The 27,502-nt window shown below is 47.0% G+C and overlaps 1 protein-coding gene and 1 pseudogene across 1 annotated transcript; one reads left to right on the top strand and one right to left on the bottom strand.

The window, feature by feature from the left end:
* Nucleotides 1–7,331: 7,331 nt before the first annotated feature.
* LOC109781502 (uncharacterized) lies at nt 7,332–8,440 on the bottom strand (annotated as a pseudogene).
* Nucleotides 8,441–8,794: 354 nt separating this feature from the next.
* Nucleotides 8,795–10,897, top strand: LOC141026885 (uncharacterized). The gene is made up of 5 exons (XM_073503760.1): nt 8,795–8,853; nt 9,130–9,489; nt 9,964–10,138; nt 10,231–10,459; nt 10,746–10,897. The coding sequence occupies exons 1-5, from the start codon at nt 8,795–8,797 to the stop codon at nt 10,895–10,897; spliced, it is 975 nt and encodes a 324-aa protein (XP_073359861.1).
* Nucleotides 10,898–27,502: the final 16,605 nt, after the last annotated feature.

Raw genomic sequence — 27,502 nt, 5'->3', positions numbered from 1 at the left:
GTCAACAATTATACAAAAAATATGATTTCACACTAGGAATATGCCACATTCTCCTACCAGTTGTCTATACTCTATACATGTCTGCAGTTACCTTCCATTTGTGTTGGTTTAACATCATTTCCTACACATGACCCAGATTTACCACAACAAAACCATGATATAAATTTGTGGTCTACCGACTGCAAGATACTTTGCTCGTAAACTTTATTAGTTGTTGTTGGATGTAACACAAAGCATACTCTAATCAAGCTTCCAGAAAAATTGTGATTAATCAGGGAGTGTGGAATAAAGAACAAGAGAAGGAGCAAGAGAATGAAAATAACAAAACAAGACAAGGATGCTAAGAAACTGCCAGACAATCTCCGAATCTACTTGTCTGCTCCACACTCCTAAATGGTTGCTTACGCGAGCTTCTCGAGGCCTTGCAGCTCCCTTTGCGATTTGATTTTTCTGTGCTTCTCCAGGCCTTGCAGCTCCCTTTGCGATCTGATTTTTCCGTAAGGACCACCAAAGTACACAACAAGCATCTCACTGAGATCAAGAATCTGCTTAATGGCGCAGGTAAAACTGAATAAATATTTGAAGAAGAAAAAGGCAGAATACCGAGTATGTGAGCGTTTCTGATTTTAGCACACGAAATTGGACCATTAACCCTAACGTCTGGCATACATTAGCGGATTGTTGTTCCACTAGTATAATAATGATTTGCTCTTTTTACACTAGCGTAACAATCATGAACTAATGTTATCACATAAGGCTACAAGCATCACGACCACTGTTTTGGGTACCGCTCGAAATTTCGTGATCCCGAGCGGTTACCGTGTTTACCGCTACCCCACGGAAAACACTCATACCGAGCAAAAAAATCGAGTTTTTAAAAAATTTGAATTCAAACGATCACCGTGCTGTTAAATAGGCAGCATCTCTGTTGTAGCAAGATTGTTTGCAATGGCGTAGTGGCAAAGGCATGCTTTGTGGAGATGCGAGTCGCGGGTTCGAGTCTTTCCTTCCACAGTTCTTCTTTCTTTTTCAGAATGCAAAAGTATAAAACTAACAGAGTTCTGAAATTCTGGGAGCGGCAGGAGTCGAACTCGACATCTCTGACCAACGGCATCGGTGGGTGCGTGTGAACAGCCACAACGCTAGAAGGAAAGTTATGATTTCAAAGAGTTAAAAGTATATCTACATCAACTTCGCAATATTTGAATTTAAAATTTGATTTTAAATTTCGTCCGAATTTTTTCCGGTATTTCTTGGTTACCGTGGGAACCGTGAATTTCGGTGCCCCTCGGGAAAAAAGGCTCGCTTGGGTTCCAAAACCTTGATCACGACTCGGACAACGGTGTCATGGCCGAATCAACTTTCACGCCAACAAATAGGGGCACGCACAGCAAGATTTCATACATCCTTACTTTGGACCAATGAAATCAAACAAAAGAACCCCAGAAAAATATATCAAACAAGTAGTATAGATCCTTATTTGCGTGCACAAATTTCTAATTTTGAAGTCTTTAATAGCATGTATACAGATTTTATCAAAACTAAACTAAATATTAAATGAGTGCACTCAGCTACACGATATAGTTCCAGTCTGTTTAAAGGGGCCCAAAACCATCGCAGATGGACAAAATAAAAAGCGACCCAGGACAAGGATGAGGATCTTAGGTTGTGGACAACATAAAAACTGCATGGCCACATACTAATACTTCTAAAGGGGAAAAAAGAAAGCGGCAAGGACCGTTGTTGTTGTCAGGTCGACAAAAGATATATCTGCCATTGCCATTTCCACAGGGACGAGGTGGTAGGAGTTAGGATCCTACCTGGTCTAGGGCGTAGGTTGTACGGGAGGGAGGAGGGTTGACGGAGATGCGATCGCGGTTGCCGGCGGCGGGGCGCCGTGGCACGATGAAAGAGAGGCGGCGGCGGTGCAAGAGGCGGCTAGGGTTAGGTCTCCCGGCTTCCTTCGGAAAGCCGAGCAAATAATGATTGCTTCTTGCTTAATTAGATTGATACATCTCCTCTCCTTATATAGAGAGGTTTACTTAACTCTTAAGCAAACTATCCTAATAACGATAAGATAATTTGGCTAAGCCCCTAATAACGATAAGATAACTTGGGTCACAACCCACTGGGCTAAGCCCCTAATAATATGCCGGTCATAACACTTCTCCCCGCCTGCACAAACAGCTCGTCATCGAGCTGTAAGGTGGGGAAGCGCTTGCTGAACTTCTCGAGTTGATCAACCAGCGTCAAAAACCTTCACGACAGCTGGGGCGGCCAGGTCGGCGATGACGGCGTCCTCCTCAATGTAGTCTGCAACCTCCAGGTAGAAGAGTCCAGGGCAGACGTGGCCGGGAGTGTAGGGCTCGTCGCAGCTCGGAGGTGTGAAGCAGCGATGATTGGGGCGCCCGGTCAGTATGGCCGCGGCCCGTGGAGTGCCCCGCCGAGCCGGAGGGATCGCCGAACTGCAGAGTGGGTGTCGGCGGGTCTCCAGCCGACGTGTAGACGGGTGGCGGCAATGATCCAGTCAGCCAGGCCGGTATTGGGGACGGCGACGGCGGGAAGCACACATGCTGGATCGGTACGCCTCCCTACGAGGGCAACCCGGGCCCCGTGCTGGGCAGTGGCAGGGCCGACAGCTGCGGCTGCGGCGGCACGGACCCGGGTGACGTGGGGTGCACCGCGAGGGCCGGGGCTGGCCACTGTGGCCATTGAGGCGCAGCAGCGGGCGATGGTGGGGCCGGCAGCTGGGGCTGCGGCTGCCCGGACCCGGGAGGCATCGGGGGCGCGGCGATCGCCAGAGCCGGCCACGGCGGCCAGTGGGGGGCGACGGCGGGCGGCGGCTAACCGGGCCAGTGGTGGTGTAGAGGCCCGATCGGCGCCGTGGTGGCCGCGTACCAGGGCAGGGCGACTGGCCCGATCGCGGCGGCCGGCTGCAAGGGCGGCGGCTGCCCGTAGAGCCCGGCCAGGTAGGGGCGTATGCCCTGGACGGCTGTGACGAGGTCGTTGAGGATCCCGATCATCTCTGCCGGCGAGTAGACGGCGATGGGCGGCGCGGTGGAAGCGGCGGCGTCTGGCCGGTGGAAGCGCCGGCGGCGGAGTCTAGCGGCGCGGTGGGGAGAGCCAGCGGCGCGGTGGAGAGAGGCAGCGGCGCGGTGGTGACGGGCAGCGGCGGGTTGGGTGGTGGTGCAAACATTGATCAGAACCGAGCTACCTGATACCAAATTGGTAGGAGCTATGATCCTACCTGGTCTAGGGCGTAGGTTGTACGGGAAGGAGGAGGGTTGCCGGAAATTCGATCGCGGATGCCGGCGGCGAGGCGCCGTGGCGCGATGAAGGAGATGTGGCGGCGCAAGAGGCAGCTAGGGTTAGGTCTCCCGGCTCTCTTCGGGAAGCCGAGCAAATAATGATTGCTTCTTGCTTGATTAGATTGATACATCTCCTCTCCTTATATAGAGAGGTTTACTTGACTCCTAAGCAAACGATCCTAATAACGATAAGATAATTGGGCTAAGCCCCTAATAACGATAAGATAACTTGGGACACAACCCACTGGGCTAAGTCCCTAATAATATGTCGGTCGTAACACAAGGATTTAAGAAAAAGGGTTTGCCCCCGCTTTATACCCCGATACATCCAACTCGCTGGGGCCACAGCACAGATAAGCCCAAAAAGAAGAAGAAGAAAGAGAAATAAATGCCGACACCGGCAAATCAACGAAGAAGGAAGTCCGGCAACCGCTGCACCCTCCGAAGAAGTACCACCACGCACCAAGCATCCCGAAGCGTCGCGCCCCAAGCAACACCTTCAAGAGGGAATGCGACGATGCCGCCACTGTTGCCCGAACAAGTTCTAGGGTTTCCCCCGGTACGTGGGGGATAGTGGGGAAGGGGTATACCCGATGCCCCTCAGGAAGGTCCTACGGCGCCCGCAGGCGTCATCGCATCGGTGCCGGCAAGGCCGACAGGGATTTCTCCCGATCCACAACCACCACCTCCTCAGGCATTTTGAAATGCACCACCTCCTCGGCCACCCACCAGCTTGTGCCACCACGATTACTGGACAACCCTCCCCGCTTCACTAGAGCTGTCAACACGAGGCTTGGAGAGGAAGAGAAGACACCACCCACGGGAGCGAGCACAACTTGACCGGAAGGAGGGGACAGCCCCCACCGCCGCAGCGGAGCCGCCCGGACGCGGCGACGAGGACTTGCAGGCCTCGATGGCCCGGCCGGGCCCACGTGGACCCGGACAGTCCTGTCGCCATGCTGCAGCGCGCCGGCCAACGATGTCCTCACCGCCCGAGACCGCCGCCACCACGCCACCACCAAGGAACATCGCCGCCGAGCACCAAGCCACCGGCCCGCCCCAACCTAGATGGGCCCAGATCTGGGCTGGGCGGGCGCCGCCAGCCACAGCGCCACCGCGCCGCCCCATGGCCAACGGCCGCACCACCGCGTCGAGAGCCACCGGGCCCGCGGCACCACCACCGACGGGCCACACCGATGCCGGCTGAGGAGCACCGCCGCAGGCCACCACCGTCTGAGTAGGAGGGAGCTGCGTGCGGGGAAGGGCAGGCCCGCCGCTGCCAGCACCACGCGGCCGAGGCCTGGCGGCGGGAGGAGGCAGGGGCGGGGAGGAGCGCTGGAGAGGAGCGGCGAAGGGGCCCCCGGTCGCCCCGCTCGGGGAGGCGACGCGGGGGTACGGGGAAGGGAAGGGAGGGATGGGAGGGGTAGGGGAGCGGGCTCCGGTTAGCGGCGATGGCACCGCGCGGGGGAGCCGCCGGTGGCGACGAGGGAACCCTAGGAGCGGGGCGTTCGCGAGAGCGAGAGGAGACAAGCGTCTATCCGTGCCTTTCAGTCCAAGAGGGACGAGGATTTACAGTTTTGAGCAACAGCGAAACAAAATGTGAACTCAACCTGTTGCCAGAGGAAACTACAGGGATGGAAATCTTGACACTGAATTTGGCCCTCATGAGACTTATTTCCCACACTACTAGCAAAAGGGCTATAGATCATATGGACACTAATGGCGCACCAGGCATGTGGTGCGCCACTACTACATACTAATGGCGCACCATGTGTTGGTGCGTCATTAGTGTCCAAATACTAATGGCGCACCACATCCACTGTGCGCCACTAGTAACAATATTTTTTTCAAAACTAGTAATGGCGCACCAGGGGATAGTGCGCCGCCATTACTAGTTAAACTAGTAATGGCGCACCACATCCACGGTGCGCCACTAGTAATTTTTTTCAATTTTTTTCACATTTTTTTTCAAAACTAGTAATGGCGCACCACATCCACGGTGCGCCACTAGTAAATTTTGTTCAATTTTTTTTTCAAAACTAGTAACGGCGCACCGTGGGAGTGGTGCGCCATTACAAGTTGAACTAGTAATGGCGCACCACTCCCACGGTGCGCCATTACTAACTTGACCCAAAAATTCCACCGAATGCAACCCCGAACCGCCTTTTCAGTTTTTAAAAAAAATAAAAGAAAATGATGGAAATGTCAAAAAAATAAAAGAAAATAAGTTTCCTATGTGATATCTGGTCTAGTTGTTGGGAAAATTTACAAATATGAATTTCAACTTTATTTGCAAAATTTATCTGGAATTTGTAAAATGGGCATAACTTTTGCATACGAACTCGGATTAGAAAGTTTTTTATATGAAAAATCATCTACTCGAAAAGTTACATCCGAATTTACCAGGGGGAACCCCGTTAAACATTTTCAAAATCCTCAAAAACCTAACAGAAAAAAGTTACGGGGCTTTCAAGATCTAGAGGCAAAAAAATTTTAAAAATTTCAAACTTACTAGTGGCGCACCGTTTGCTAAGTGCGCCACTAGTAACAGAAAAAACAATTGGTGTTGAATTTTTTTGTTGGAATTTTTTTTCAAAAAAGATACGTAATATGACCGGGAAGTTTGAAATATTTTTCAAAATTTCATCATACTCTTGAACATGAACAAAGTCCTAGACATCAACAAGGTTTAATACGATTGATATGGTAGATATATCAACAAGTGCCTGTTAAGTGAGGTGGTGCTGGGGTTGGATAGAACTGTGAAGTTAAGCGTGCTCGGGCTGGAGTAGTGTGAGAATGGGTGACCTTTCGGGAAGTTTGACCACTTAGTGCGATTTGACTTGAGATTAAGCATATTGACCCGAGATTAAGTCATTAGTAGGCAAAACTGGTGCGCCACTAGTAGGCCTTTTCCTACTAGTAGGCCTTTTCCTAGTAGTGCCAGTTGCCACATCTTAGATCTGCCAAGGCAAAATTGAATTATGAGTTCCATACAGTAGGGTATATAACCCGAGAAAAATAAGCTGCATGTTGAGAATTTGAAATTCATTAATACTAAATTGTAGGTGCAACTACATAATGTGTTATTTGAAGGATATGAATTAACAGTCGTAATGCTGAGCACATTACTACCACTCGACCTAAGTACATACTGCTGAAAATAACATTCCTACAAGTATCTAGTGTTCGTTCTAAAGGTGTCATTTTCCTCCTTATTGGGTTGGGTTAAAAACGAATATATGTTACATTAATGTGTGTGCAACCATTCATACAAAGGAGCGTGGGCTAAAAATAAATAAAGAACAATGATGCAATCATATAGGGTCCATTGAGTAAATTTTGCACTGGATGATTTAACCTCGCTAGTTTAATATTTGTATAGCAAGCAGAAGCACTTCTACTAAACAAAGCATACCACTAGGACCCCCTTAGCTGGCAAATGTTCGTCAAGATGGTGTGACATTTGCAAACGATTTCTCTGAAATTTTTAGTTGTGAAGATGTGGCAGTTTCTTCAGAGCGACATAGCAGTTTCTATTAGAGAAGCTAATTTTTCTTTTAAAACTGCCACCGTTTTATCTAGCCTCATAACTAAAACTGATATCAGAAGGGGTTCATTTGCCACCCCCTCTCCCAGCGAACGGTCGCCAGATAGGATTTCCGTATAACTAAGCTAATCCTCCAAGAAATAAGACTTAATAGACGGCATGAGTTTGCCGGCTAACCAGATTACAGTAACCACGCATGCACTTTCTAACACACGGATATTGAACAAAGATATTTATTTAGTGGGTTTGCTTACATGTCAAAACATGGTTGGAGTTGATGGGAACACTAATGTAACATTGATGGAATATCACCAATGCAAAAAGGATAAGGAAATGACAAAAGTGTAATTAATGACTTGCTACGATAGTCTGATTACACTCCAAGTTTGTCACAAGCCCACGGCCTAAGACTGTCGAAGTTCTTAATCTGTTGGCCCACTAATCACAGACACAGAAGTACGGCCGGACAAACCTTAGTCAGATAAGCTAGCAGGCAACGTCGACCAAGTCACCTTCACCGAGATTACCGCAAAATCATTCTTTATTTCTTGATTATCATGCCCATGCGTTTTAGCCTTGAAAGAACAACAATGTTGGTGGTCGGAACGGGATGACAGTGCAGCAACCTTGAACTCCAAATCTATCGAAGAATTTTTCAATACAGCAACCACAGACCTCTTTAAGCCACGTGATTCAGCAACCGCACCATCGAAGAGCCGGATTTCCTCACCAAACCCACTACTTAAACATTCGATAGACAAATTGAAACTGCTTTGAACTTCCGATATAAGAACCTCTACAGTCGCCTCAACTGCATATAAAAGACATGATAAAATTGTCAACCGCACCACCATCACCAGGGATGCGAAATGTGAATGGCTGATCCCATTTGCCTTCGTGGCCTATGATTGATGCACCATCGATCAATTGTATGTCATCCTTTTCTTCTTCACCAGCCTTGATCCTCATGTCATATTCAATTAGAACACTATCCGCGATATCTATCCCTCGCTTAGGGCCAGTCATGTGGATGAGAGAACCCTCCTCCACAACGATGGGATCATCCCTGCATATTGACGACATAATTAAGCAATGGATCAATATCATCCCGCACCGCTATGTATCCGTACAGCTCTACTAAACCACCATCCACGGGAACTTCAGCCAACTCCACCGAGTAAAATTGCAGCATGCTAAAAGCATCATGAGTTATGCAAGTTCCATAGTGGATTATGCAATTTGTGGGATTTGACAGTGTCATTGCCTCGAGCCGTGTCTCTGTACGGTCCGCAATACGATACTCTCTCTTCCACCAAAGTGAATCCACACCCCTGTATATAGAACCATCACGGTGTCTGCTTTGTGCGAGCACATCATTCACGGCGTATCCGTCCTCCTCGCTGACGACGATTTCAACCGTGAGATCCTCGGCTACGCTGCTCCGATCTTCGTCGTCACAACCGGTGATCTTATCATTCTCGTTGCCCTTGGAAACAGTAATAGCCTTACCAGAAGAGATGGGCAGTCGCCTGTGTGGTTTACCAGATTCATCATCGGCTTGTGCTCGACTGACGGCGGCCATGTTCCGAGATCCACGAGGAAATCGGGGAAGACTACGGGCAGTAGGTGGATTGAAGGCCGCCACTAGCGGGGAAACTCCCCGCGCAAGGGCTGATGGCCACCAGCGAGCCATGAACATGGAAGAGAGGGGAGGTCGCGAGCGAGATGAGGGCTGGAGCGGTGGCGACGTTAGGGCGTCGGAGGAGAACTTGGAAAAGAACTCGGAAACGGAGTCCCGATACATACCGGGAATATCACTTCTTGCACTTTTTCGTTACAAGAAAATCCTCCGATCGCCTCCCCTCGGCCAACGAGCAATATCGATCCAGACCCTAGTACGCGTGAGTACCTCTTCCACCCCGCCAGGCCAACCTCCATGGCCACCCGCCGAAACGTCGACGAGGAAGTGCGCCTCGCCGCCCCGACGGAACCCCGGTAAGACCGTCGCGATCGAACTTGGATGGGGATATATAAATTAAATTGGTTGCTTGCGGGGTTGCAGAGGGAGGGTTCTCTTCTCGTCTACATAGATCACTCCGTAATTTCAGTCGGATCTCAGGTCGATTGCTCGGCCCTACTTCGGGCGAATTTCTAGTTTTACCAGCTTATAGCTATATATATACAGTATTGTTCTATAGCGCCTCACGATAATGCGAATTATTATCTCGTATAAGTTGAGATAAACTGGTGCTCTGTTTTTTTCTACTTCAGGAGCCTAGAGCCGACGGCAGCACAAGACATCTCGTTCTTGAAGGAGGCTCTCGACACTGCAACATTGGGGGAATCATCTGTCAGTGCCACTTCCTCTTCCTGCCCGCAGGTGGAGACAGTAGCTGCTGATGAGAGAGGCGTCGGGCTCTCGCCACCACCACCTGGGCGTTTGTCTCCTAGTCCTGGGACACCGGCCATCACGTCCCGGAGACCTTATAATTGGGCCAAGACATTTATCATCAGAACTGATCTCCGGGGATCAGTCCACATATATCCTCCTATTGGTGGGCCATTCCAGAGCGTACAGGAAGCTGATGATGCTATCGGTCGCCATCTCGATGACCTACGGGATAAGAACGTGTAAAGTTTCCCTGCTCTGCTCTAGATTACCATCACTTGATGTCTCCTATTCTGTGCGTTCACACTTGTAATTGTGTTAAAAAAACCAAATATCCATATGCTTCTGTGAGTTGGCCACAAAAGATTATCACAATTTCTAGAGCACGAATCAGCGAAAGGACAATTACCCAAACTAGACTGTCGGAAAGCTGACAGGTTGGACTTAGACTTCTAAGCTTGCAAATAGTCCAGTGTAGTTTAGATTTTGTTGATCACTGGTAGTACCATTATTACTACCACTGCCACAAACTACCATGACCTAACTCAAGAGACCTGGCAGTTGTTTGATGCCTATTTACAACTAATTCACCTAACAGTATGTCTGGCTGGCCTAGACACGTTTTGACAGAGTACTTCAAATCACTTTGCATTCTCCATTTTTCAGGAAGTGTAATACAATCTACTTATCAAATAGCATGCTTTGATCTTAACTAGGTGCTTAGATGGGATGTCCTGGACGGAGAGAGTTACAAGGCGGGCTCTTTACCGGCCTGATGGTACAAGGAAGAAGCTTTCAAAGTCGTTATTAGAACCGGAAAGGCTTAAGCATACTCGCCTATTGGTTCAAGCTCTACTGGACAAATATAACGAGGACCACAATCTTTTGGGGGTTTGCTCTGTCTCCCTCCCGCCGACATCCTCACTCTCTTTGTTATCTTGTCATCTAACAGTTACTGATACGACTCATGCTTCCTGTTTTAGAATCTCGCATATGAACTCAAAGATATTGCGTGCATCCAGTCAGTTTGTGAGGGCAGCCTCCATAAGTATGATTGGTACTATCATCTCAATTTCACTACAAGGAATAAAGGAGATGATGAATTGCACAGTGGCACCGACAATCTATTCTTTGCAGAAATCACACGTATGGGAGGACCATATAAAGATTTTGTGCTCAGCTGTTTCTACATGCTTAAACCTAATGATAATGGTATTATATACTCTCTCACCTTGTATGCTAATAACTATGTAATTGTAAATATGTTTCATATTACAATGTTCGGTTGCCCCTTTGTTATGTTTTCCTTCATCCATACATTATACCTAACAAATTTAATATCTCAAGCTGCACAGCCATGTATAGTGACTTATTGGTTATTGCACACATTTTTTTACATTTCAGTTATTCAGTTATTCTCATGTAGTTCTGTCTGGGCTATTTCTATGTGGTAGTTAAATGACTTGTCTCCTCTGTCTCCTTTATTTATTGAATGAAGGTCACTGCCGCGGTTGTACGAATAACAAAAGGGTTAACTTGAAGCACCCTAATGATGCTGATGAATACTCTGGTGGTCACTTGGATCCATATTTGCCGTACGGTGGTGACACTAATATACAAGATAGCAGCTCTGATGAGAATGTACGATGATCTATTTATGGGTGTGTGTGAGTAAGTCCAACATTTTATTGCTGGACGCTGAGGAGAAGGAAGCTATGCTGCAAGCTAAGGAGGAGGCTAGGGTAAAGCGTATATACGCGGTAATATACAGTATATCTTTTGTGGATAGTGTTACTCTAGTAGCATGGTTTGTTAATTGACTGATTATTCCCTGCTTGTTGTGAATTCACTTTAGTGCCTTGATGATCCAACTTTTTTGGAGAAAATGAGAAGGCGCTTCAAAGATGATCCGCGTGCCGAAGCTTTTTTCAGCCCCAAAAAAAACAAGATCCTCAGCATGCAACACCATTAGCGAACCAGCAGGGTACAGTTGAAGACTGAAGCGGCCAGATGTGACTCCACCTTTTTATTTGTCTCATACTAATTTGGAAGATAGGAATTCTGTAGAAATTCTAATGGCCAAGGAAGGAGGGAGAAATATATTGGTACCAGCTAGGCTCCAAGGTATTGTTGTGCATACTACGCTGTTGTTTAAGATTGTGCAAACATGAAAACCCACCTGTAAATATATTAAACATTCAATATCCCCAATTCCTTACTTAGGTAGCTTGGCAGGGGAAACTTATGTGTCCTCTGCTGCTAGACTTACGCTCACCAACACCTGTCTCTCCGCCATCCCCACATTTGTGATGGGTCTCTTTATCTTAGGGGAAGAAGCGCACATGAAATTTGACAAAGTGAGAGCTCGTTTTTCTGGGAAGTGGATGCTAAGAAACGTAGATACCACATGGTTAGATGGGCTAACCTTTTGTAGACCTAAATACCAGGGAGGTTTAGGGATTTCCATTTTGACAAAGATCAACATAGTCCTAGTCACTAAGTGGATTTGGGAGATTGCGCAGAATGACGACGGCCTTTGGGCCTGTATCACTGGTAGAAAATGGGCCTTTAGTCCCGGCTGTGCAACCGGGACTAAATATGCGCGACTAAAGACCCCCCCCCCCCCTTTAGTCACGCCTCTTACGAACCGCGACTAAAGGCTTTAGTCCTGGTTCTTGTGGCTAACCAGGACTAAAGGCCCGTCCACGTGGGCGTCAGGGGTCCGTCGGGGCGGAGGACCTTTAGTCCCGGTTCTCGTGGCTAACCGGGACTAAAGTCCTCCTCCGCAGGTTTAGGGTTTTAGCCCCCCTAAACCTGGTTTCTTTGCGAATTTTTTTTATTTTTTTATTTTCAAATTTCTGAATTATTTTAACCTCTAATCTCTAATCACCACCCCTCATCACTGCTCAATTTATCCTCTAATTTCTAACCAGGACTAAAGGCCCGTCCACGTGGGCGTCAGGGGTCCGTCGGGGCGGAGGACCTTTAGTCCCGGTTCTCGTGGCTAACCGGGACTAAAGTCCTCCTCCGCAGGTTTAGGGTTTTAGCCCCCCTAAACCTGGTTTCTTTGCGAATTTTTTTTATTTTTTTTATTTTCAAATTTCTGAATTATTTTAACCTCTAATCTCTAATCACCACCCCTCATCACTGCTCAATTTATCCTCTAATTTCTAATCACCCCTCATCATTCCAAATCATCTAACTTCCCGGACGGTCACCCATCCTCTCACTACTCCAGCCTGAGCACGCTTAACTTCCGGGTTCTATTCTCCCTCGTTTCCAAGTCTGCACTTGTTGTTTTCCTGACAATAGTAGGATGTCAATTCTATTAACCCTCAGGAATTTAGCTTGAGCATGAAGTGACACATTTCACTGTTTGAGTTTGAAACTATTGTTTTAAAAAACAATAATTATTTAGTAACACTAATATTTCTGGAATAATTAGTTTGACCATTGTTTGACCACTGTTTGACCACTGTTTGACCAGATTTGACCAAAATTTAAAAAAAAACTGAAATAATTATTTAGTAACACTAATATTCTAGAATAATTAGTTTGACCATTGTTTGAATTTTTTTGAATTTTTTTGCCTCTCCAGATCTAAAAAAACTGAAATAATTAGTTTGACCATTATTTAGTATCTTTTTTTCTGTTAGGTTTTTGAGGATTTTGAAAATGTTTAACGGGGTTCCCTTGTTAAATTCGGATGTAACTTTTCGAGTAGATGATTTTTCATATAAAAAACTTTTTCATCCGAGTTCGTATGCAAAAGTTATGCCCATTTTAAGAAATTCCAGAGAGATTTGCAAATAAAGTCGAAATTCATATTTGTTAATTTTCCCAACAACTAGACCACATATCACATGAGAAACTTATTTTATTTTATTTTTTTTGACATTTCCATCATTTTCTTTTGGTTTTTCTAAAACTGAAAAGGCGGTCGGGGGGGGGGGGGGGGTACAGTTTGATGGGCCCTTTAGTACCGGTTGGTCTGGCCAACCGCGACTAAAGGACTAACCTTTAGTCCCGGTTGGTCTGGCCAACCGCAACTAAAGGCCTTCGGGCCAGCTTGAGGACCTTTAGTCCCGGTTGGCCAGGCCAACCGGGACTAAAGCCCCTCCCGTCCGCTAGCTGTCGACCGAGCGCGCTGGGCCCAGATAGTTGGTCGCGGGTCTCCTCCCGAACCGCGACTAAAGACCCCTTTGGTCGCGGTTCGATTATTTTGGGGACTAATGGGGGCGTATGGAAGCCTCTTTTTCTACTAGTGTATCTTTAAAGCTAAATACTTTCCCAATGGATCTTTCTTTACCTGTAGAACCAAGGGTTCTCAAATCTGGAATGGGACCATTCAAAAAATCTGAAATGGGATTGAGAAGTGCAAAGAGATCTTTTTTTTTTTGCGGGGAGTGCAAAGAGATCTTCAATCTAGCGTGAGATTCTCTGTAGGGAATGGCCGTGACACTAAATTCTGGGTGTCAACATGGATTTCGGGCAAGCCACTTTGCGCCAAATTCCCGTCACTTTCTGTTTTTGCGTCGGATCATGAGGTACTTGTCAAGGTTTTAGTTACCGGTCAAAATTTCGAGATTTCCCATGGTTACCGCGTATTTCCGTGCCCCTCGGTAAATCCCCGTACCAAGCAAAAAATACCAGTTTTTTGAATTTTTTGAATTTAAACACTCAATTTATAGTAAGGTACGTAGGATCTAATTGATGCCATGAGAGTTGGTTCTGGCGTGTTGGTAGCAACCTAGTTCCTGTTTTGAGAGGTCTCTGTGGTTCCAATGTTCGTTCATTCACTTATTTGAATTCAAAATTCAACTATAAAATTTGTTCGAAATATTCTCGGTATTTCTCGGTAACCGTGGTAACCGCGTTTATCAGTCCCCCTCGGTAAAAACGCCTCATTTGGTAACCAAAACCTTGGTCCTTGTAGCAAGGTGTTTACCACAGGCAATGCCAACATTGGGTTTTTGCACTCTCTTTCGCCTGCGTCTTCTCCTGGATGGCTCGCTTTCCACGAATAAAGATTCGATCAGATGGGACCTGAAGACTTCGGGAAACTTCACAATTAAATATTTACACGTTAAATTAGCCCAGGGCCCTGTAGTGTGTTTTGCCAAAGCCTTGTGGGCTACGAAAGTGCCTCTTTGGACCGTCTTCCTTCGGCACTTAATCTACAAAAATGGCACGGTCTGGGAATGGTTTATTGTGTTTTGTGTGGATCTTCAGAAGATGTCTATCACATCCTATTCCAATGAGCCCTCGCCAAGTTCCTATGGAGCTATGTCAGAGAATGTTTTGGTGACACTTGGAACCCACAATCGATGACTGAAGCTCTAATGCTTCTCTGTGTTGCCTGCCTGAGGCCGCCGTTTGGCCTGGCGTACATTTAGTGCTTTAGCTTGGGCACTTTGGACTACTTGTAATATAATGACTACTGAAGGAATGTTTCCATCTCACCATGTTAACTATTTTTAAATATTTCGCAAAAAGAAACTACATTTTTAAACGGTTCTTTATTTTTAGCAGTCCTCCGGGGAAGAGGGAGGACGGTGATGCTGCTTCTAAAGTTTTGTGCAAGATCAAACGACTTCATGCATTCCATAGAAGTGCCTCTTCATGAAGATACTTTTCTGTATGTTAGCTCGTTCGAACTAGTAGTGCCTTGTTTTGTGATCGCCAATTTGCTCATCTGGCCAGTAAGGGCCGGTTGATGTAATAATGTAAGACTCCCTTAACATTTGCCTATGTTGGATTTATTAATTCAAAGTCGGGCGCTCCTTGTGCCTGTTTTCTAAAAGGTAAGCTTGTTATTTCCTTAAAACACACCAAGAGAAAAATGCACTCAAAGTAACAGTGAGAGAACTCTGTTTTGCAATTTTCTTTCAGTATCATTGCTCATTGCAAATGACCATGGCAAATTATATTCAGATGAGATGAAATTCATATACCCTTTGTCCAACTAACGGAGTCCTGGATTAGGGGGTGTTCGGCATGTCGGTTACCAATCCTTTGTGCTGGACCGAGGGCCCCCCTAAACTCATCAACTGGTGGGCCTCGTTTGTCTAGCCCAAGAACACAAAGAAGGAACGACTCGAAGACGTGGCGCATACTCCAAGGTTTAGAGATAGTCTCTGGCACGTTTGCTCCTAGATGCAACCGACTTATGTGTAACCCTAGGCACCCCTAGTATCTATATAAACCGAGGTGTTAGGGACGTCGACGGACGAACATATTCACATACGATCTCGCGGTAGATCACCTGTACTTTGCATCTCATCCACAACAATACAATCAAAGCAGGTGTAAGATATTTTCTCTTCGAGAGAGCCCGAAACCTAGGTAAACAAGGTGTCTCTTGTTACCATCATGTCAAGGCTATCAGATCGGGACCCCCTACCCGAGATCTTCCGGATTTAACTCCAAAATTGGTGGCCCATGCAAGTCTCTCTGCATAGTCGAAGCGACCCAATGGCGTTTCTAGATCGATGATGGCATCGGCTGTGGCTTGGCCTTTTTTCCACTACAGTTTTTTGTCTTCGGTAGCATTATCCTCCATGCAGATTCGACTGGTCACCTCGACCATGTCGAGAAATTCGCTCGAGGCCGGATCATTAGACTTGAAAATCTGGAATACATCACGGATTCTTGTGGTGAACTTGCGTTTTCAAGCTGGTGTCAGACTAGATCGAGGATCGTACTGACACACCCGCCCAGACCTTGGAATTAATCCAGGCCCAGAATGACGGTGCGATACCTACCTTGGATCCGACCTTGAGTCTGGAGCCGGGCACTGCCACTACGTACCAAGCATCTAGCCTGGGCGAGGAAGAGCCCGAGGCCATGTCAGATCGGACCTCGGAGAAGTTCCCATTGGATCCTACATTCGATCGGGGCATGGCTGAAAGCGAAAAGACTCTCGTGAGCGAGACGTTAGATTGAATTCGGAAACTCGCAATCTTGTACGATCGAAACTCGGTTTACGATCTGATCTCGGACAAACTGGGAGAGGTTGGAATTTTCAGCCCGCCCATGACCTATCTAGTCGCTAACGTCGAGGATTTGATTGACGTTTTAGCTTAGCGTGGATTTAACGTCGAGGATAAAATTATGTCGACGGCACCACCATCGCTAGAGATGGGAAATGTGAATGGCTTATCCCATTTGCCTTCAGAGCCTATGATTGATGCACCATCGATCAATTGTAGGTCATCTATTTCTTCTTCACCTGTCCTTGTGTCATATTCAATTAGATCACTATCCGCCATATCTATCCCTCGCTCAGGGCCAGTCATGTGTATGAGAGAACCCTGCTCCACAATGATGGGATCATCCCTGCTAATATTTACTACATAATTAAGCAATGGATCGATATCATCCCGCATCGCTATGTACCCATAAGCCACTGTCCACGCGTATTTCAGCCGAGTCCACCGAGTAAAATTGCAGCATGCTAAAAGCATCATGAGTCATGCAAGTTCCATCATGGACGATGCAATTCGCCGCATCTGACAATGCCATTGCCTCTAGCCGGGTCTCATTACGGTCCGCAATACGATACTCTCTCTTCCACCAAAGTAAGTCCACACCACTGTATATAGAACCGTCACGGTGTCTGCTTTGTGAGAGAATATCATTCATGTCATATTCGTCCTCCTCGCAGACGACGATTTCAACTGTGAGATCTTTGTCACAACCAGTGATGTTAACATTCTCGTTGCCCTGGGAAGAAAATAGTAGTAGGAACGTTATGAGAAGAGATGGCCAGTCGCCTTTGCGGTTTACCAGACTCATCATCAGCTTTTGCTCGACTGACGACAGCCATGTTCCGAAATCTAGGACGAACTCGGGGAACACTACGGGAAGCAGGTGGATTGGGGGCTCGCAAGGGCTGATAGCCACCATCAAGACATGGAAGACATGCCCAGTCCAAAAGTAGTACATGCACGGACTATTACAGCTTATAGGCTATTACAGACTCTTTCCAACTAATTAAAATTGCTACCCCAAAAAATAATTAAAATTGCTCCCCCACCCCCCCACCCCCCAATTTCAGTTGGGTGGGCCCCTCACCCTGATTTACACCCAATCAAAAAAGCCCACCTCAGCCTCTGCGTTGACCCCGTAAATGAGATGCCCGTGTGTGTACCATTGCTCGGTCCCAGTGGAAACCGAAGTCCCGATCTCTACTCCTAATGTCTGAGTTGGTGAATAGTATCCACGGTTTATTTTCGCTGGTTTTTCTTCGTCCCCTTCCCCCACCCCACCAGTTTAGTTTCACGTCACCCTCTCACACAACGAAAAAAAATCTAAACGGGTCAGAACTTTCCATGCTGGCACAAATTATTTAGTAATGCATTTATGTGAAAGAATCAATCACGGTCAATATCTAAAAATCAAATCAAAATTAATTAACCTTACCTTAAATCGCTCAATTCTTCTACTTAGTCCGACGGAGCGAAGACATCCCTACACCTCCCCTCGATCCCCCATGCAACGGAAAAAACATCCTTCCTTCTCCTGCACGCACTCGAAAGGAAGGAAATTAACTGAGAGACAGAAAACCCATGCATGGATGCCAATCCCCTTCCTCTCTCACGTTCTCTTTCCTTTCCCAGCTCCCATTCTCCTTAGAGAGATGGACATTGATCGGGAAGGAAGATGACTGAATGAGAGGCCTCAGATCGGATCCTCTTCGATCCAGACCTCCGCATCGTCAACGACGCATACACCTGGGCGCTCGACAAGACCAAGCACCAGGACGAGACGATGACGACATCCCCGCCGTGCTAGATGGCGGCCGCGGCGTGGATCCCTTGGTCGGATTTGAGAGCCTGTAACCGCCCGGCGGCAAGATGCCGAGCCACGAACATGCGCGAATGCGCTGGAGACAAGCTGTGCGGAGCCGCAGCCGTTTCCGTTGGTTGCCGCGCTGTAAGCGGTTGTTCGCCGCCGCTTCCATAGCCCGCCAGGAGCCGTCGTCGCGCACCGAGGGCCAAGGCAAGCACGCACTTAGGCGATGGTGGGCTTGTGGCGCGGGTGCACATGTTGCCGGAGCCAAGGCGAACACGGCTGCGGGTGTTGCTAGGCGAGCTAGGGCGCACCGATGTGGATGCATCTGTGCTGCTGCGTGCGCCTCAATGACGAGAGCCAAAGGTATTAAAATAGGAAAGAAGCACCTGATTATTATATCAATTAGATCAAGACTTTGGTATATGCATGGTTGTATGCGCCGCTTGATCCTGTGCATGACTTCCATTCATCCCTAATTCCCTTGTGTATGCTCCTCCCAGCTGAAGACGGTGTCATGCTACTGAAGTTGAAATGGAATAGATGAATTCTTCTCAGGCTCGGATGGAAGTGACTCGCGTGAGTGCATAGCATACAAGTGAAAACAATCAAATTAATTATTAAATCATTGATGTTAATCACAAAAGACAATGATTTTGCTTTCTCCTGATTGATGTTTTTGCAGTGAGCGGCATGGAAGTCGACTTCTCCAGCAATCAGGCCATGATCGGCAATCTTCGGGAGGAATTCCATGCGTCTTCCCTTCCACATGCTGGTTACCTTCCTCTTATCCAATCGCTCCAGCACATGCATGGGTGTGCGTGGTGGCCGGAATTGGGGTTCGCCGGAATGTCTTCGTCTCTCGTTCGCTCTCGGTAGATCGTGTTGATAACGTGCTTGAAGTTGATAACGAGGGAGACTCAATCACCTCATAGTTGCCAACGTTTATGAGCACGCCCTTGCACCCAGCGCCTTCTCGTTCGCTTCGTCATTAATTTTGGAGAGACGTGCGTTGTTTATCACGCCGCTCCCGCCGACGAGGCTGATGCAAGGGCGTCCTCCCCTGCTCCGACGAGGAGGAGGCCCTTTCATGAGAAATCCAGCAAAGAAGCACTCCATCGATACCCGTCCCTATGAGATCCGACGAGGAAGTGCTGGCCTCCTGCCTCCGGCGGGGAAGCTGCTGCCTTCCACGGCAAAAAAAGTGGTTGACCACAACGTTCTTGAAGCCTCGTGCGATGGAGTCTGCACCAGATAATATTCATCCTTGCCTTTCATCACCTGGCCTACTGTTAAAAAGGCTCTGCATCTAATTGCTTACTATACAGAGTTTGTTTATGTCTAGAGTTCATCTAGGGATTAGTAAGCAGATAAGCTGTTTTTTGTCAAATGGTTATGTAGGTTCGAGCAACCTCAAAGTTTTTTTTTTTCAAAAAGGGGGGCTCCCCGGCCTCTGCATCAGAGTGATGCATACGGCCATTCCTTTTTTGCAGGTTCGAGCAAGCTCATCGCCCACGTGAAAAAATGTTCTTGATGGTGGTCCATATTTTTTGTGGATAAAACAAATGTACAAACTTCTATCTAGAAGCATTATAACTCTGATTACTAAAAGAGTCAGACATCTCTTTAAGGTTCAGATATATACTTATAATCTGACCTTTTTCCTATTTGTGATTTTCTGCGCAGAATTTTTTATGGATCTTTAGATCGTGCAGAGTCGGCGCTATATCATCAACACCATAGCTATTATTTTCATTTATTATCAATAAAAGATGGAGTTGGTGATGCAATATGTCATTTCTGACCATATGATCGACATCTGACGCGTCTGAGGTAAATTGTGATATTTTACAAAAACAACCCTACCAATTTGGAAGGATTTTACAAATAGGATGATGTTTTTTCAGGTTTGTGAACATGTATTAGTATTGTTTAGATCTCTCGCAATGCACGGGCAGGGACAACGATGGCAAGAGATGCACCATCAAGGGCAGCGGCGTGTGGCCTTATCAGCTGGGCCAGAGCCACAACCATAGCCAATAATACGTTAGAGAAGCCACCATGATGTGCTCCAGCGGTGAGCAACAAGCCGGTGGTGCAATGTGCTGGTAGAACGACGACAGCAGCGTCATGAGAACCGAGAGTGCCACTCAACTATTTCCCTCTGCGATGGCGGGGAGGAGAACCTAGATGAGATCTACGAGGCCGGTCGGCAACAACGAGGGCGACTTGAATTGTGAGCAGAGCGACGCCGGTGATGCAACCACCAATCAAGAGTGAATTACTGAAAGCGTCATGAGAACCGAGAGTGCCACTCAACTATTTCCCTCTGCGATGGCGGGGAGGAGAACCTAGATGAGATCTACGAGGCCGGTCGGCAACAACGAGGGCAACTTGAATTGTGAGCAGAGCGACGCCGGTGATGCAACCACCAATCAAGAGTGAATTACTGAAAGCGATACTTGCATCAAGGATGGGATAGCATACTATGTCATGTGCTTGTGCCAATGGATGGTCTACAACGACGGCAATCTTTTGAACTCATTATCCCGGATCGAATAGTATGGGTGTGATGGATCTTTTCATCTTTGCTTCATATTCAGTTAGGTGCATTTTTGTGAGATAATATATGATTTTGATTTTGTTCTTTTCCTGTGGATCACAAGATAGGAGGGTAGCTTCCCAGGCCGGGGGGGGGGGGGGGGGGGGGTGTCAAACGAGCGAGGTGATGTTGTTGTGTCTATTTTTGTGTAGTTTGTTTCAGAGAAGTTGCACTGATTTCTCTCGATGTTTTTCTGTTTGTAGAGAATTAGTCAAAGGCAGGCTTCAGTTAAGATTGATCTCAAATTGGTCGAGCAATGTGAACATTGCACAGTTGTATGTCATTTAGGGTTGTCTAAATTTCATATAACTGGAGTTGCCTGATGTCTTCGAATATGTTGATCTCATGAGGTAATAAATTTTACAACATTATACTTACTTACCATACCAACGACAAAAAGTTAAATCATCCATGTGTTCAGCAACTAAGTTCATAATAATCATGCTGCGATTTCTTTCATTTCTATGTTGCGAGATTTTTTTGGCAATAGTTGAGGAATTATTTGGTTATGCTTGATTTTCGTTTTTCTTACGCCTTTGGTCATCATAGTAATATATATATTTTGTTGTAATGCATGGACATTCAACTATGATGTCAAGTAACTCTTCGCTGATTTGCCGATGAAATTGCTAAATGTTGTCCGTAGCAACACACAGCCTCCACAGTTTTTTTTGTCTGGTTAATTTTCGTCCGGTTTATCTTCGTCTCACCTCCCACCACCCCTCCCACCAGTGGCGGAGACAGGCCCCAGGCAGCCCGGGCCTCTGCCTGGGGCGTGAGATGCACTTCCTTTGGGTAGTGTAGCAACACTGTAGCTACAGTGCTTCAGTGCCCCACAGGCTGCCTGGGGCTTTGCTTTTTTCTGCCGCCGCTGCTGCCTCCCACGTTAATTTTTATTTCTTAGCACTTAAAACCGAATCGGCGTCTGATACTCCTTCCATTTATTCGTGCTTACTTTGGCAGGTGTCGATTCAATTAAACATGTAAATATTTGGACAAGAAGACTATAGCACGACGCAATGAACAGCCAGATCGACCGTCCGCTCCCAGCTCACTTCCCGGTTCTGTCATGCTGCCCCGTGCACCAACCATCCAGTAAAGGTTCTGAGGTTAACATCTCTTTTGCGAGTTTGGTATAACTTTCATTGTCATTTTATTATCTATTGATCCACATGTTTGTATTTTAGCAGACATGAGTTACTTTATCATCTTTCCAGGAAGAAATTACTAGAGAGAAGAAACCCAGTTTGACTCCAACATCATATTGACAAGTCTGGTTTCTCTTTCCGTATACATAAGTGTATAATTTGTTTTAAGTAACTGTTTCCTCGGCCCTTATTGCCACCGTTTTCTCAAGTGCAACCGCAAGCTTAGTAATAGCAAGATAGTAACAATATTCTATTTTTTTTTAGGATTGACATGATTGTGGTTGTTTCGGGAATTCTATTTCTGTTTCTACTTGATAATTAACTGTTCGCAAGATGTGTGTTTATTGCCTATGCGGCGGTGAAAACTTGAGAATAGGAAGGGATTTAGCATGGTGAAAGGAATATTTTGAAATATTTTGAAACGTACATATTTTCTCAACAAGGAGTTAAACACATATTGAGGATGGTAAAAAGCTTTGTTTGGACCAATATTATGAAATTAGATCATTGGAAATTTCCCTTCGGTTGAAATAGTAGTGGCCTTCAATTTCAAGGTTTGTAATTAAAGAAATTTATGCACTTGTGCTGTTCACTTTTCCATGTTTTCTTCAGTCATTGGGAAACGCTCCTCCTGTGTGGACCGTGAGAGATTTAGAAGGCTGAAATGGTTCAGGCAATTGCCAACTATCTGACATATTGAGACCATCATGAACGCCACCCCGAGCTATTTGTGATATCCAGAATTTAAGCTGACACAGAGAGTTAGATGTGAGCAACGGTATTAGCTATGCTAACTTTTTTTTAATATGCTCCCTATTGGAAAGAGAATGTAAATACCCATACCTTGCTTTTCTGGATTTCTTTATCCACACTTTGTCATTCCATTGTATCTTCAACTATCGGCCGACGAGGGAAGCATTATCGCGTTGGTATGTTATCCAGGAAAGTCTTGTTTGCAGAGAGCAGGGATCGCCTACTTGGTGAAAGTTGTGGTGTCAATGGAAAGGGCAGGGAACACGAGCATGTGAGAGAAAAAGGGGAGTGCAGAGAGCAGAGACTGGATGCTCTGTCATGAAGTGGTTTCGTAGTAGCCAGATAGAGGGACGACGATACATGCAATAATTTGCATAATAGAATAGAAATATGCCGCATGAGTCGTCAATTCAAGTGAGAAGAACTTTGTTCATGGGATTTGTAGTGGACAAAAGCCAAAACAAATTGTTTTTATAACAGCTAATTCGACAACACAAGTGCTACACCTTGATCATTATGTGCATATGATACTATTCTAGCTATTTTCCTTTGTACGAGTGATTTTAATCCTGGCGTAGGAGGGTTCATACGAGTGGAACTGTCAACTCTCATGCAATGCTTAAAAAAGAAAAATGAGAGAAATTTGGGATGGTTTTTTATGTATAACATTTTCTAAATTGTATGAAAAAATTGTTCAATTTGTCAGAACTTTTAGGAGGGACAGGCTCACGAATGCTGGAAGACATTCAAAGTTAGAGATGATGGAAATGCCTATGAAAATTTGGCGAACTTGGAGAAAACATATGCGAATTTGGGCTGGGTGGCAATGTAGATATGAAGCCAAACGGCATGTATTCATCGGTTGGTGCATTTGTTAGGGATGATGGAACTCAATAATTTGATAGACTTGAAGGGAACACTAGGTGGATTTGGAGTGGGGTGACGACATAGTGAAGTAATAATGCAATGACTGAACAATTGTATTTGAAGGGCTTGTGATAGATCATTTGTCGGCCCGTGGCAACGCACGGGCATTCTACTAGTAAGTATGAGATACCAGTTCTTGTGCTTTTCCTCCTACTTTGACTCAATGACACATCTTTGTTTTTATTGTATAAAATGGCATACTTTTGATTCATGGCTAAATAAAATGGCACAAACTGGATTTTTCGTTCAACTTTTAGGTTTAGGCCCGCACGTAAAAATTTGTAGGACGATTTTACCCTTCGATCGCTTTGACCCGGTTACTGGTTCGATCGAACCTCACTAGAGAGACAGCGACCAGAACCTCCAAGACAGAACAGCGCCGCCGCCTCGCTCTCCTCGCCGTGCCTCTTCCCCAGCGCACCGCCTGTCCCACCAATGTCGCATCGAAGCATGGCTCCCCGGCACTCCGCCTGTCTACCCCATCTTACCGTGCTACAACCGCTCCCTCGCCGGCCGAAGAGAAAAGGTGCCGCCCCTTCAAGCGCCCCAGCAGTCAGACACCGGTGGCTTGGACCTCCGCTCGATGCCGCTGCGTTACCCTCTGGTCGGCCCAGTTGTCAACGCCACATCAGCGCATCCAATAAAAAGAAAGGTGTGCCATTGAGTCAAAGCAGGAGGAAAAGTGTGGCATTTTATCAAATTGTTAAAAAAATCCCCCGATCTCCTCTTCTCGGCCAAACGAATCTATACCTAATAATAAAGGGGTTATTACTTCTTGCGGTACGTAACGAAAATTGCCCCAAAGTTCCAAAACATTACCCACCAATGTCATTTACAAGTGATAAAAAAATGTTTCACACACGGAAATCTCCCGCGTGGGCCAACCCAGCAGTACAAACTTCCTATATTGCGCTCCGCGCGCTGGCAGAAGACGCAGCGCGCCCGTTTTGGCCGGTCCATTCTGGGCAGCCAGTTTTTTATATTTTGTTTTTTGTTTTTTCTACTTTAAATAATTTGGGACTTCAAAAAAATTCCAATTTTTTTAAAAATAATGAGAATTCTGCAAAAACAATATATTTAATAAATCATAAAACGTTTGTGGATTCAAATAATGTTTGCATTTTAATTAAAAATGTTTACTTATTCAATAAATGTTCGACATTTTGAAAACAAATTCTAAAGTGTTCATGAATTCGAAATATGTTCTTGATTCTAGGAAATGTTTGAAAATTTGTAAAAGTGTTCATGAATTTGAAATGTGTTCATGATTTCAAATATGTTCATGAGTTTAAAAAAATGTTCATGATTTCATGAAATTATGAGTGATAGTGTATCTTGGTGATGTAACAAAATGTAATCATGCCCATTGAAGATTATGATTTTTTTTCTCCTGTCGCAACGCAGGAGCCCTTTTGGTAAAGAAAATACCCAGATCCTAGTGCCGGTACCTCTTCCACCCCCACCAAGCCAACCGAACCTCCATGGCCAACCGCCAGGACGTGGACGCGGAAGTGCGCCTCGCCGCCCCGATGGAACGCCGCGGCGGCCTGCTGGCTACACGGTATGGCCACTGCCACACCTCCCTCCATGTCACGATTTACCACCCGTTTTCTGTTCCTGGTCCAGTCGCGATCGAGCATAGAATAGATGGGGATAATTTGGCTGCTTGCGGGTCGCAATTGCAAAGGGAGGGTTCTCGTAACACATACTCCTAGATCATTGCGTAGTTTCATTCAGATTTCTGGCCGATTGCTCGCCCCTCCTCCGGGTTATTCATCTCGTATAAGTCGACATAAACTGGTGCTCTACCCAATGATCCTGTATTTCTGTCTGTTCCACTTCAGGAGCCCGGAGCCGTCGGCAGCTCACGACGATGGGCAGATGCCGCGAGAGGCAGCAGATGTCTCACCGTTGAAGGAGGCTCTCGACGACACTGCAACATTTTGGTGGAATCGTCTTCCTCTCTGCAGGTGGATGCAGTATCTCATGATAAGATTGGAGGCCGCTGGTCTCCGGGTCCTGGGCCACTCATTACGTCTCGGAGACCTTGTGGTTGGGCCAAGACATTTATCCTCAGAACTGACCGTGAGGGATCTGTTCATATGTATCCTCCTATTGGTGGGCCATTTCAGAGCTTACAGGAGGCTGATGATGCTATTGTTCGCCATCTTGATGACCTGCGGGATAAGACAGTGTAAAGTTTCCCTACTTCGCTCTAGATCTCCATCAGTGTATTTCTCCTATTCTGTCTCTTTACATTTGCAGTTCATAATATTAAAAAATAAATCGAATAGCCATATGCTTCTGTGAGTAGGCCAGAAAAAAATTATCAGGGTTCCGAGAACACGAATCAGGAAAAGGATCTGTTGAGGTTAAGAAAACATTTAGTATCTGTAGTTGTGTCTTGTGAGTGAGTTCTAGCTTAGCTTTGTATACTAAAAGTTAACAGAGTACAAAAAATCACATGACTTGTAATTTAAAAAAAAAAAACTTGCGCAATTCGTTAACTTTTTGTCAGGCTCGGCCCCATAGCTCTGTTTCTTCAGGTAAACAATCGTAATAGCCAGAATAATAAGTTCCTTTCACTGGTCACTACTCTGAGGTGCAAGCGTACTAAGTTGGAGATCTGATAACAAAAGATGAGTACTGTTTTTTCTTAAACTAGCAGTGGCCTTCAGAAATGCGAGGGCTTCTATTTTTAGTGTGTTGGAAGTGACCAACAGGCAACAGATGAATTTATTGTTTCATAGATCCTACTACAAGTAACTTTGCCACTCTCAACTTCAAGCACACCATAACCCATATCCGACTACATATCCAGCTCCTCCTCCTCCTCCCGTGTCGTCCCTGCGGGCGACCGGGGGGAAACCCTAGTGCGCCGCCGGCCGGCCCCCCTCCCTTCGCCGTCCTCCCTTCGCCGTCCTCCTTCGTCATGGTAGCGGCTTCGGGAGAAGGCAGCGGTGGTTGCCGGCCTGCTCCTCGGATCTGGCCCATGGCCGTCAGCGGGGGGCTCAGAGCAATTCCTCGGGGCCCCGGCGTGGATGTGGGCTGCCACGGCTTGCTGGTGACTCACGGCGGTGGTCAGGGACGTTTCACGGCGACGGCCGGACTTCTTCAGCGTCGGCCTGTCGGTGAGCGCCCCCGTTGACCTTCGATTCCTCTCCTCTTCGTTCGGGCACTACCTTCTTCAAAGGGTTGGCCCTCCCCGGTTGCGGTCCATCGCTCGTCTCGGGCCCGGCAGCAGGACCGAACTTGTCTCGCGCCCGGCAGCAGGACCGGACTCGTCTCGCACCCCGCAGCACGACCGACTCGTCTCGCGCCCGGCAGCAGGACCGGACTCGTCTCGCGCCCGGCAGCGGGACCGACTCGTCTCGCGCCCGGCAGCAGGACCGAGCTCATCTCGCGCCCGGCGGCAGGACGAGCCGATGGAGGCCAGTTTTGGCCGGCCTAGTGGGTCTCGGCTCTGGGGGCAGCTCAGGAGTGCTAAAGGTGGGGCCTTTCCACTCATCTCTTTGGTTGGGGTAGCGATGGGTGGCAGGTGAGGTGGCGTCGAGGTCTTGGATGCCGGGGCGGCGGCCCTGATGGTGGTGTCGCGGTGCTCATGGGCAGAGCCCGTGGCTTGGTGCTGCCCGTTGACCATGGTCGTGTGGGCGCCATGGTCGCCGGGGTGTGGCGTCCGGTGGCGGTGAATTTTGGCCGGGGTGAAAACCTGTTCTTTCTTCGGACAGACCGGCGGCGGCGAAACTCGTTCCCTTATTAAAGGCGTCGTCACGGCCATCATTGCCCGTCGTGTTGCTCCAGGGGAAACTTTGACCCTCGGGTCGGGCGGTGTCGGCGCTCCGGTGTCGTTTCCTTCCTGAAGGCGCCGCCTTGAAGCCCACGGTTCGTCGTATACGGCTTCACCTCTTCGCGGTGGCATGTTCACGGTCGAGGCCCCGACTTCTCTTGTAGTGCTTGGGGTGGTGTCGCTGCGCTCAGCACCTATGTATCTTGCCTTGGGTGTGTGCGTGTGTTGTGGTGGCGTCCGTTTGT

Source organism: Aegilops tauschii, chromosome 7, assembly GCF_002575655.3.
Source record: "Aegilops tauschii subsp. strangulata cultivar AL8/78 chromosome 7, Aet v6.0, whole genome shotgun sequence".
NCBI lineage: Eukaryota > Viridiplantae > Streptophyta > Magnoliopsida > Poales > Poaceae > Aegilops > Aegilops tauschii.
The sequence above is the reverse complement of the archived record's forward strand: the minus strand, read 5'-3'. Positions and strand labels throughout refer to the sequence as shown.

Bases quoted from the DNA above. Each gene is read 5' to 3' on its own strand.
- LOC141026885 (XM_073503760.1), top strand. From the start codon at position 8,795: ATGGCCACCCGCCGAAACGTCGACGAGGAAGTGCGCCTCGCCGCCCCG. The intron at 9,490-9,963 runs GTAAAGTTTCCC...GATCTTAACTAG, and splicing joins GACCTACGGGATAAGAACGT to GTGCTTAGATGGGATGTCCT. The intron at 10,460-10,745 runs GTATTATATACT...TATTGAATGAAG, and splicing joins GCTTAAACCTAATGATAATG to GTCACTGCCGCGGTTGTACG.